The 12360-nt window shown below is 39.8% G+C and overlaps 1 protein-coding gene across 4 annotated transcripts in view; it reads right to left on the bottom strand.

Moving 5' to 3' along the window:
- Positions 1 to 12360, bottom strand: part of kcnab2a (potassium voltage-gated channel subfamily A regulatory beta subunit 2a) — a 106833-nt gene that overhangs the window by 48642 nt on the left and 45831 nt on the right. For 3 of the 4 annotated variants that reach the window (XM_084928707.1, XM_084928708.1, XM_084928709.1), the window contains exons 2-3: positions 10055 to 10219; positions 6126 to 6167 (exon numbers count right to left, since the gene is read on the bottom strand). In XM_084928707.1, coding sequence (XP_084784833.1) covers positions 6126 to 6167; positions 10055 to 10131 — 119 coding nt within the window. In that variant the 5' untranslated portion in view covers positions 10132 to 10219. The remainder of the gene's footprint in view (positions 1 to 6125; positions 6168 to 10054; positions 10220 to 12360) is intronic. The other variant, XM_084928710.1, reaches the window with a different exon arrangement.

The raw sequence follows: 12360 nt of genomic DNA on the forward strand, positions 1-12360 counted from the left end.
CACTACCTGAAGACGACAGTAAAACCTGCTCACCCCAGGCACGGTAACAGCAGCCAGGCATAGTCACTGGTCAGAGTCAAAAACAACAGCAGCCATGCCTGAGTGTGATGAAACCTATCCGTGTCCGTGACAATAACATCATCAGCTTAACAGGCCATATTAGCCAACACAACAGCCGCTAAACCGGCCGCTGTCAGCCCAACAGTCCAGAAAATAGCTTTCTGTCACTCTGCAGACGGCACGAACAAAAGGAGCGAATGGTCCAAACTCTTTTTTTTTCCTTCTTCCTGTTACAGCTTTTAGAAGTGCTTAAATAAGTAAGCTTACACTTTAGAAACAAAAAATAAAAATACTTCTAAAATTTAATTCATGGCCTTCTACTTTTGTCAGTCTGTGGACCAACAGTGACAAATATCAACATTTGTGTTACAAGGCCTGCATACAGTGTTGTTGATAATCTGATAATATTTTGCATGGTACCATATATATTAATATTTAAAGCTTTTGTGATGTAGGATGGATTTTTCATATACCACAGAAGGTTTAAATTGTTTAGATTAGGGACATCATAGAAATTTTAAATTTAATTTGAAATCAGCATTGTTGTCCTCATGCCAAGAAGGCAGTTGTCACTTCACACTGAAACACACTAAGGTAATATTATTACTCTATAAACATTTAAACCTGCAATTTAATATATTTTACCCAAGCCAAAACAAATACACAATGTCAAATCAAATATTAAAAAGGGCAGAATTGGCAACTCCAGGTAACTTTGAACACACTTGAAGTAGTTACTTATTCATGTTTGGCTTGTGAGGCAGAGTTCTCTGCACAGTCACCAGGAATGATTAGCAGAAGAAGAAGGCAAAATATATGTGATCAAGGGGAAAGGAAAAGGAAGTCTGAGTGAGATTTTAAGGGGGCAGGTAACTCCTTACGGAGTAGTCTGTCCTTCCCATGCAGTTGGGCAAATATGCCACCGACCTAGATTATTAAAATAAAACCTGAGCCCCAGTACCTTTGCATGAATGCAGCCTGACCAGAGGACACAGCAACACTGTGCTGCTACTAACAAAGAAGCGGCAGATAAACACTTTCTAAAGGCGTATACGTTTGTGGTGACAGAAATTCATTTGTCTAGTTAAAAAACTTCGACAGAAGCACTAGCAGCTATAAGTTCACACACACACACACACACACACACACACACACACACACACACACACCTGATCTGTCTATTCCAGCTGCAAAGCTGCTCTTACCTGCAGCTTCTCAGCACCCACCACTGTCCCAGTCTGGTGAGTATCTCAGTCCCTCTCAAGCTCTGCTTCTCTCTTACCTGTACTTCATGCCTGTCTGATAGGACACACACTCCTCCAGGGCAAGGCCATTCATCTTCAGGAAGTCTTCCATGTTCTTAATCTGAGCGGCAACCCTCTGTTCCCGGAGTCTCTGCAGCTCGGCCTGATCAGTGGGCCTGACCGGTGGCTGATTCAGCCCTTGGTCCGAGTGGTAGCGGTTGATCCCGCTCCGGATGCTCTCGCTGTATGACATAGACAGCATCTTGCCGCTGCCGCTGCTGCTGCTCTTCCGAACACCGCTGCCTGCCGCTGGCGGTTTGGTGATCTGCAGGTTTTCAGGAGGACAGTAACTGGACTTGCGCTTGCCGGGAACCCCCCGGGGGGCACTGGTGTACCCTCCTGCAAACATGCCACCCCTCCCTCCTTCGCCTCCTCCTTCTGATGCTGAGGCAACTCGTGCAGAGAAGAATAAAGTAGTGACACGGATGAAGCTGGCAAGGGCCGACAGGGGACAGCCACCTCCTTAAATAGCACCTGCTCCCATAAAAAAAACAGAACTCCTGCTTGGGGCAGCACACGGCCATGCATCCTGTAATCAGAGTCGCACAACATAGCCAGCACCACCCTCCCCTGACAGGTTTACAATGGCAGGGTTACACAGGGAGCATTCAGGTGACTTGCTGGTGATTAAGGAGCAGGACGCAAGAGGGCACATGCTCTCTGCAAAAGAGGAAGCATTTAAACATGCACCAAGCAACAGGAGGGGGCACATTCCTTCTCCAACTTCTTGCAAGACTATTAAGGAGAGCCAAGCTTTCTGAGTAGCCCACAATAAAGTTGAGCACATCGCTGAAAATAGGTGTAAGCAGGAGATCAGGACTGGAATAAAATGTAAAAAATAACTTGAAACAACTGCAGAATATACACATGCCACAGATGCTTAATATAAGGCTGGGATTCATTGAAGGTGCTTGAGATTAGTTTAAGGCAACTCTGCTCCCCTTGGAAATACACAGTCCTCCTTCCTCATCCTCCATTCAACTGCTGCATCATTCAGATCTTAAAGAAAAATATTATGCTGAAATTAATCAACAGGGGGCAGCACTGCATCAAGTCCACTATCACTACAAGAATGTAACTTAATGCCAAATGCACCAGTCAGCAATGACCACAAAGCAGTTTTTCCTCAGTAAAAGCCACGTATCACATTGTCAGACTGAAATTTTATATGAACATTATTGCTACATAGGTCTGAAAGCAGGAAACAACACTAAATATACACAAAACAGCGACGTGGTAAATAAATGGGTGCTGAAAAACATTAAAAATAAAAAAATAAAAAATAAAAAAGGCTAAAAACAAGTAATTTAGTGACATTTAATAGGACAAATAAATAAACACTAAGTAAAACCTACAACACTACAAACTGATCTTTTCTGTATCCTTAACTACATTCTGTCTAAGTCATTGTACGTTCTTTGTTACCCCCACAAAATCACATTTCACTGACAAATACACTTGAAGAGTAGCTTCCTTGCATCTGGACACACTTTGGCGCAAAGAACAAAACCTCATTCTAAAATTAAAAATTTTTAAGCAATAATCTCACACCATATACAACAAACTCAATAAAACCAACTAATCATCGACAAACTCAAAATCAACAATAAGTGAGATTTTGATATAGTTTTTTTTTTTTTTAAATGTCAAATTGTTGACACCATTATGATATCTCGGGCTCTTCCCTTACTACTGGTTTAAACTACTAAGACATAAATATAGGCAGACAATTCAGGCTAGGCAGCATGCATCCACACACCCACACGCTCTTCAGTCCACGAACCCCTCACACACACACGCACTCGTGTGATCATGAGTGCAAATCTTTCCTCAAACTCACCCGATTTCTTGAAGGTCGGCTCATGAGCGAGGTTATGGAGTGCCAGTCTGCTCTTATAAACACACACTGCAGACAGCGATGGAGCAGGTCCACCCAAACTGGGAGTGTCTTACTAGGAAACGTCTAAACCAATTAGTGAATAAGCGAGTACATCCCTCCCCTCACCATTTGGACCTTCGTCTATCACTGCAACCAACACCTCTCCTCTTCCCCTCCCTGTGAGATCTCATAGAAGAAATCCATTTATGTCGTTTAGTGGCCCGTCTTGTTTCTGCTCACCGCAGCAAATAATATCAGCCCTGAATTATTCACCAAAGCTTTTGCACTAAAAGCCTCTGATTGTTGTTCCACAGGAAAGAATACTAAGAGCTGGACAGTAATGAGTGGTTGAGTGTTGCACGCACACAAAACATAAATACACACACACACTCAAGCAAACACAGACTATATGTGTATGCACAGAGAAGAACAAACCACCGGGCATGTTCAAGTACTCTCTAACAAAGGCCACACCAGTTAAGGACCCTTGCAGCATCTCTCTACATCTCAGTAGCCTTGTGCTGAGTCCAAAGGCAAAATTAGAGGGCGCTAGACTATAATGACTGCCTGCACACAGAACTAAACAATGATATCTGTGTCTGCCTTACAAAGAACAAGGGAACATGAAATTTTAGGTCTAAAGTTCAATTTTAACACACACAATTGTGGCAAACACAAGTAATCCACATAAATATGCTGGAAAAAATATGCAAATGCCTCTGGTTGCATTCTTTCTGTACTGTGTATTCACACATTTTTCTGAAAAAGCCACTATGAACCCATCTACCTGCTGAGCTACTTTGGCATAATGACTCGAAAGATAAGATGAGTGACACCACTGAAGATGATGACTTTGGAAGCCAAGCAGCAGTTTTACCTCGAGGGGGGGCTCATATCTGTATATGGAAGTTTTCATACAATCACTACTGTACTATAAGTAATACTATAAGTAAGTACTACTAATGAGGAACAGATCGTTTTTACTAGAGCATGGACTCCTGAACACTACACAACATTTTCTTTATTTAGCATTAATGTATAACTGTGTTTGGTTTCTTTAAACGTGAAGTCCCCCGGGGATGGGATGTATGTTGTCATTTTTCATATGCACATGACATATCATTTGAAAGGATCTTACAAGTCACACATTATCCAACTTCATTTATCAAACTAAAAAGGTCACTAAAAATTCATTAAAAAAAAAAAAAAAAAAAAAAAAAATCATTTAACTCCAGTTACAAATCTGAATAGCACATATTCTTAGAACGTCTGTAATGCATGCTTAAATTAAACATTTACATTTTCTCTTTCTCTTTCAGTCAACCATCTTTAGCTTTACCAGGAAAGAACTCAGTCCGCTAAACACTGTCAAATGGTTTAAAACAAGACAGATCTTTTTCAGTTTTGCTGCGTTAACAAAAAGGCATGTTTAGTATATAATCATAGTCCAGCTCTGGACTGGCTAAGTCATATAGTAGATGCAAACAGTATGCACAAAGTAGAGCTTGTGCTTGAAATGAAGAAAATTTTGACACATTAAAACAGCAGTCATGCACCAGTGGATACAAGGAAGTTTTTAACAGCTATATTAATCAACAGCATCAATTGTGTGTAGCAGAATTGTTATTACATGACTACAGAAACGTGACAATTAAAGGAACCCCCAGCATAAATTTCTCAGTGAGGGGTCCCAAATGCCGCCACAACAGTTTTAATGTACCTTGGCATTGCCTCTTCAAGTCTCTGGAGCTGTGCACAAAGAATGGAGTGCCAAAAAAATATGACCTAATTTGATGTTTTGATGACAACAGTGAAGACTTAGATATTGTTCCAAAATCTCAAATAGGTATTCAACTGGGTTGAGATCTTAACTGTGACTATGAAAGTCACATTATTTCCATAAAACTATTCAGTGACCTTATGAATGTGGGTATTCTGGGTTCCAGCAATAAAAGTTGTAGAGCACATCTGTAACACTGTAGAAGTTGTACTAGCCATCATGGTCCCAGTCCTGCAGTTTGTGTGCTACAATGTTGAGATTACTGACAGGAATGAAACTTTCTTTCCCAGCATAAGGCCGTTTGGCAGTCAGAGTGATCGACAAATGAAGATGGGGGGGCTTAATCAATACCCTCACATAGGCCAGGGGAACAGCTAGAGGGACCATTTGCACTTTAAAAGGACAGAAATGTAGAAGGCGCCAAGATAAAAATCCGATAGTGAGCTCATTACAAGCACATCCACATAGTCAGGGGTTTTTATAACTGGATCAGCAGAATATGGCCTGATATGAGACCATAAAATATGATCCTACAGTAAAGCAGCCTAAAGACTGACCATCTAAAACCTCACTACTGTCGGAGCGAGTACCAAATACCATCATCTCTGCATCTATAGCATGTGTTTTTTAGACTAAGGCGCATCATGTTCAGGTCCAAAAGAGGTTGAAGAGTATGGATGGAAAAATTATTTATGTTGTGCACAAAGTAAAAAAAAAAAAAAAAAGGCAGTAAAACAAACTTCGTAATTGTATGTTGAAGCTTGAGAAGTGAGACTGTGGGTGTCACTGCTGAGAAAGAAAAAAAAAGACAGGAAAAGGAAAAAAAAGACTAAAACTCAGACCAGTATTGTCGATTCAAAGGTTTTATGCGCAACCTTGCAAAGAAATCCATCACCACCCCTATCAGGTTTAAGCTGGATAGTGCACTGCCAGCTAAATAGTAGATGATAAGTGTTATCTACTGCAGAGGATGGATGGATGGTTTTAAATATCAGAACAGCAAGTCTCTGCAGGAAGGTTAATATTATAGTAAACTAAGAAAAAAAAAACATTTACACTGCACACATAAGAGAATAAAATAATGTCAGACACACAAAGGTACCTGTAGAACTGCAGTTGTCGTTTGGGGCTCCCATAACGAGCGCTGAAGATAGCAAGGGAAAGGAGGAAAAAGGAAAGCTTTAGTTAATAAAAGCAGGAAAGGAAAGTAGTGTTAGCAGTGGCAAAGAGTTAGATGCAGACACTAAGATGGTGTTGAGTGTTAGCCAGAGAGGGAACAAAAGTACGCAAAAGTTATGAGGGAGAAAAATAAAATACTGCATTATAAGGAGCTTTCCCAATACATTGTTTGTTCTATATGTTGGCTCAATGAGGATATGTATGCAGATAATGTATAACACTCAAATTGAGATGACGTTATTTATGCGAGTTCGAGGACAAAACATAAAACATCATAACAATTCATACTGTAGCAATGTACACATACAATACTTAATGCTTTATTTTCTTTTGAGTCCAGGCAACATGACTTACGCCTTGAAATAAACTGTTCCCAACAAGTACCAGGGGAAAAAAAACAAACCAAAAAAAACCCCTAACACACACTATAGTTTTATGAAACGACTGAACTAGAAGCATTTTTTATTGCGGGGCGATCGTGGCTCAAGAGTTAGCAGTTCGTCTTGTAATCAGAAGGTTGCCGGTTCGAACCCTGGCTCCAACAATCTCGGCCGTTGTGTCCTTGGGCAAGACACTTCACCCGTTGCCTACTGGTGGTGGTCAGAGGGCCCGGTGGCACCTCTGTCAGTGCGCCCCAGGGCAGCTGTGGCTACAATGTAGCTTGCCATCACCAGTGTGTGAATGGGTGGATGCCTGAAAGCGCTTTGGGGTCCATAGGGACTAAGTAAAGTGCTATACAAATACAGGCCATTTACCATTTTTGATTAGTATATATTACAATTTAGTTTTTTAGACAAAGTAGTAATTACACAGTAACCCTTCACCAGTTTTAAAATCATAAATCATTGTTTGTTGGGAGCTATATGGAAGCATTATGCAGGAATGCATAATGAATGTGTTTGCTTAATCTACATGACTACATAACGCTGAAAAACCATGTACATTTTGTTTTGTTGTGCAAGTTCATATTAAACAAGTACTGATGAAAAATAAACACCGTTTAGTAAAAAAATATATAGTTAGATGATGTGCTATCAATATTTCATCAGTGTAACCATGGCATTACTTTACATCTATCATCAGAAATAAAGCAACACTAATAATTCAGCTGAAGTTGTTGCTCCATTTTAAGCCATTAGTTTAGTCAAATGCAATACTTGCGCAGTGACTCTTATTGATGATTGTGAAACTGTGGACGTGAGCTAGTACAGGTGAAAAGCTCAAAGGCACAGCTGCGCTAGTTAGAGACCACAGTTAAACTCAGTAAAGACAAAAATGGTAGGAAAAGATTTCCTCTCATCCACTTCCACTGTTCCATTACATGAATCCAAAAAGTGCTCTTTAACTTATGTGCTGTGCAGATCGCAGAATATTACAGCTCCTGCATCCTATCAGTTCGTAATGAATGCAATGTTAAATTCATACAGAGAACTGATTAACAAAAATGAACAAATGAAATGGTTGAGTATTTGGCGCCACTTGCTGGTGAAGTTCCATAGTACATGATAACACACAACTTAGTCCATTAGAGTAGAATAGAATAGAATAGATCTTTATTGTTACACTGTTACAAGACCAATGAAAGACAGTTTGGCATCTCTCCATTAGCAGTATGTAGATTTTTAGATTAAAATTACTTTAAAATACACAGATATATATAAATTCTGTGTGTGTGTGTGTGTGTGTGTGTGTGTGTGTGTGTGTGTGTGTGTGTGTGTGTGTGTGTGTGTGTGTGTGTGTGTGTGTTTTAAATGTGTCTACCCTATAGCACAAATTAGGGGTCCATTTCACTTTAGCAGAGGTGTACAAGCCATTTTTAGAGAACAGTAAAAGGCTATATATGCACTAGGGGTGGGGGGGGAAAATCGATTCTGTGTAGTATCGCGATATTTTGTTTGCTAATAATGTATCGATACAGGGACAGCAGAAATCGATATTTTGTTACAAAAAAGGTTTTTGTGCTCCTGACATTCCTTCACTGTCCAAATGTGTTTAACTTTTTTTTGGCAGCAATAAACATGACAGTTTACTTATTTTAATTTAAGACATGTTTTATTTTAATTACGTTTAAAACTTTTTTATTTAATGTAAAATTATATTTTGTTTTAATTTACTTTCAAATTCTTCAGTTGCTGAATGGGCTGCATAGTTTTCATAAATTGCATAGTTCAGAATAGCTATAATTGTACCAGATGGTTGCATTCAGTTAAGTTGGACTAGACTGTAATACAAACCGTTCAGTTTGTCAACAATAAAACTGACTGAAATGAGAGAAAGACTGAGTGTGAGACTTTGATATTAGATAAAATGAATATTGATAAAGTGTACCTTTATGTACAGAATCTGAATATCGCAAAATATTTTTTAAAAATTGCAATAATATCGTATCGTGCGTTAAGTATTGTGATAATATCGTATCGTGGGATGTATGGTGATTCCCACCTCTAATATGCACACACACATATTATACAATTGTCAGAAAAAGTTTACATACACTCATGCTGGGCATGAATGTCTGGTAATTTGGGGTTTTGATGATTCCTTTGAATTGTTCTCTTACCATGGTGGAAAGACTGTTCAGCATTACATCTTTAATGACTTAAAAAGAAAAAAGAAGAAGAAGAAGAAGAAGAAGAAGTGGGTGCACAAGTCTGAAAATATTTTGGATTTTCTCTAATCCACACAGGGTCAAAAGTACACATACAGGGTCATGAATACATCCCCACTGTTTAGCAAGTTGCTCCTTGACTGGACAATTTTTGGTATCTGTGGATGCATCGGAGAGCAACTTAATAACTTATTATCATGCCCAAGGATATTTTGGCACGCAGACTGGAGCAGACAGGGATTGAAACACCAATCTTCTGATTAGTTGGTCTACCACCTGAACTATAGCCACCTCAGTAGTAGTATTTGTAGTCCACAAATTTTCAATAGGACTGAGCTCTGGGCTTTGTGAAGGTCACTCCAGATGGTTAATGTTAGCTTGCTGAGCGTAGCGAGTCAGAAATATGCTAGAAGCTTGTTGAAGGCTACCAAAGGTGTTTGGCTCCTATGGGACATATAACCAAACATTAGTGGGGGTGTAGTTATACTTTTGACCCTGTGTGGATTAAATTAAAATCCAAAATGCACCTAACTCTTGCCTTTTGAAGTCAATTTAAAATGTATGCTGTGCACTCCTTCCACCTTCGGAAGAGAACAGTTCAAAGAAATCATTAAAACTCATTCATGTCCATGATGAGTGTATGTAAACTTCTGACCACAACTGGAAATACTGGTAACTGTGTACATGCATGTGAAATGTGTACTTACTTTCTCGGTAACAACAACACAGGCTATAGATTTTAAAGAAAGTGCAAGTGCCTTAAACCTGCATTTTTTCTAATAACCACCATAGGTGATATCTGTGTTTGCAAAAAGATTTCCAGTCCTATAGAAGTGACTAATTTTGGGTCATACTAACTGAAACACTGTCCATTTTGGTAAAACTGTTCATTCTTTGTGTCAGAAAGAAGAATTACCCAAGCTTTAGCTAACTTACAATTAACAAATTGTAAGAAAATGAGCAAGTAGCTTGACTCTCAGCTCCGCCCCCTCCATCACACCTGATTTTAAAATAGCCAGATGGCAAGAGTGAAACCACTCATCCTGAGGCTTCACAAACCAATAGGTGACGTCACAGTTTATCTTTTATACCGTCTGAGGGAATATGATTAAACGCCCACAGGTAAATCTTTCATGTCTAATATCTATACTAATTCATACACTTAATTTGACTGACAAACATGAACTTACACGTGACAAAATGTGTTTGCATCTGTCTGTCTGTGTTGGCATCCATCAGCTTACCTGTAGATCATGCCCGGTGAGCCAGTCTGTCGAAGGGAGAGGCGAGCGGGGGAGTCTGTGGTAGATTCAGGATACATGGAGGCAGGAGGGAAGGGGGATGTGGCCAACCTGCCGGGGGTGGAGTTCTTTCACAGGGACCACAGGGTCTATCACTTCTCAGTGCCTCTGAAAGAGAGCAAGCATGTGCACTGGTTATTGACAAGCTTTTTGTCAACATTAGAATAGTAATAAAAAAAACAAATAAACATAAATAAATAAAATCCCACCCTCATTTAACTGTAAAGCCATTACATCAGACTGAGACTTCATCTCAGCAATTCAAATGTTTCAGATATCTGTTGCATGTTTAAATTGAAGCACACAATTCAGAAAACTTTAGGTTTTCTAATCAGAAAATGAACTACAACACTGGCACTCTTTTAGCGATAGTAATGCCAGTAACTGGCCTTATTCTTAATCGGCTCCCTTATAGACCAATTATCTATATGGGAAAAAAAAAAGATGGCCTAGACGGTTTTTCAGCCTCAATACAAGTCTTTTGTTATCTCTGTGTCTGAACACATTTAAGAAACAGAACAGAAAAGAAAAGAGTTCCATGTGACTCAAATATGCAATAGCTCCACTGCCGTGATTTTGATGTTATTGTTTTGCCTGTCAGTGTCAGAGAAACATGCCAACATTGATAAAAGGAAATGATGTGCGCTGTGGCATACAACTGATGGACTATACAGAATACCATCCCTAACTGCAACACTGCAGTTCATTTTATTTTTCCCTGAATAGCTGAATATAAGAACCGCATGCTTGGGTTGTGTACACTAAATAAAACACATAATCCACAACATGTCACATTCACTGCCACATTTCCAGCTACAGAAGCCTATTACACTTGTTTGACCACCCACATTAAAAGACTGTATGAGGTCAAATAGATTTTATCTGAAACCACACACCCCTGAAAGAATCAGGAGGAAAAAGGTTAATTAAACAAAGGCACACAAGCCCTCCCAGAACAGCAGCAGCACGTATAACTGGATAATGACCTTGAATGATCCAATTAGTACCTCAGTTGAGCGCTGAAGCTGGTTGGTGTATCGGAGGTAAAATATAGTCACGAATAAACACCTCTCCAGATCCGATTTGCCCCAACTATTCCATGCCAAGTAAATGTGCCACTTTTGCTTACACTTTGAACCCAAACCTAGAAAACATCCTGTATTAAGTAAAACATGAATCTTAACAAAAGTAGCTGGGTAAGCCTGACACCTTCTCCAATTTTCACAGGGTTTCTTCTCAACTACACCACTAGATGGAGTCATGTCCTCATTCTGTAGACATGAGCTGAATGAGTAAACCACCAGACCAATTTAACCTCTTTATTTTCCTCCAGCTCAGTGATACAAAGTGAATATCCTAACAGAGATCTTGAGCAATCAGGAAATGACCAGTTCATACAGCAGGATAATTAAATGCTCCTAGTCCTTTGATAAAATACAGTAAAAACTAAGGCCGAGAAAACGAGATGCACACACACTAACTCCTTAGTGCATCAACCTCTTTCGTACTGTACATTTGAGTGTTCTCTACAGCAAACCACAGCTGATTCACTGCTTAGAGCAACTCGATTCTATGAATAATTCACATGTCTGTTGGAAAAGCAGGCTATTGCTGTAAAGAGGTCTGTAACAAGCGAGCTGGGCAAAGCCTGGGTGGGTTGTTATGTATACACACATTGAAATTAACAGCCATTACCATAAGTTAAAAACAAGAAAGTATTTCACATTGACATCATAGTCTGTGATGAAGAGGAGCGGCACTGATGTTTTAACCCAGTTTTCTGTGGGACCTAAGAGGGGCATAGAGGAGGAAGCATCTATGTCACCCTGACAGAGCTGTGAGCGGAGAACCTCACGTTACCCTATTTCACCAGTGGCTGCACTCACGTGACTCAGGGCTCGTAACGGACATCGTAATGATAATGTGAAGGTGACTTTCTCCTCCCATCAATTTCCCAGGCAGCGAATACATGTCCCATGTTCACAAGGACGCGTTTAACGCTCCCTGCCCATTCATTTCAATCATGACACAGTGGATCACAGGTCATTCCAGCTATCGGATGATGATGATGATGGCATGACCCTGATGGGCAAAATGCATGACAGTAGATTTACTAAACAGCACAGCAAAGTCCTTGGGGATCATCATCTCTCACTGATGTGGATCGGAGGACACATTGTTTTGCACACAACCCCATTGACTCGGATTGACAGCCAATAAACACATGTTGCATGTAAGATGATGATCAA

Source organism: Perissodus microlepis, chromosome 5, assembly GCF_051167445.1.
Source record: "Perissodus microlepis isolate ML-2025 ecotype Zambia chromosome 5, ASM5116744v1, whole genome shotgun sequence".
NCBI classification, from domain to species: Eukaryota; Metazoa; Chordata; class Actinopteri; order Cichliformes; family Cichlidae; genus Perissodus; species Perissodus microlepis.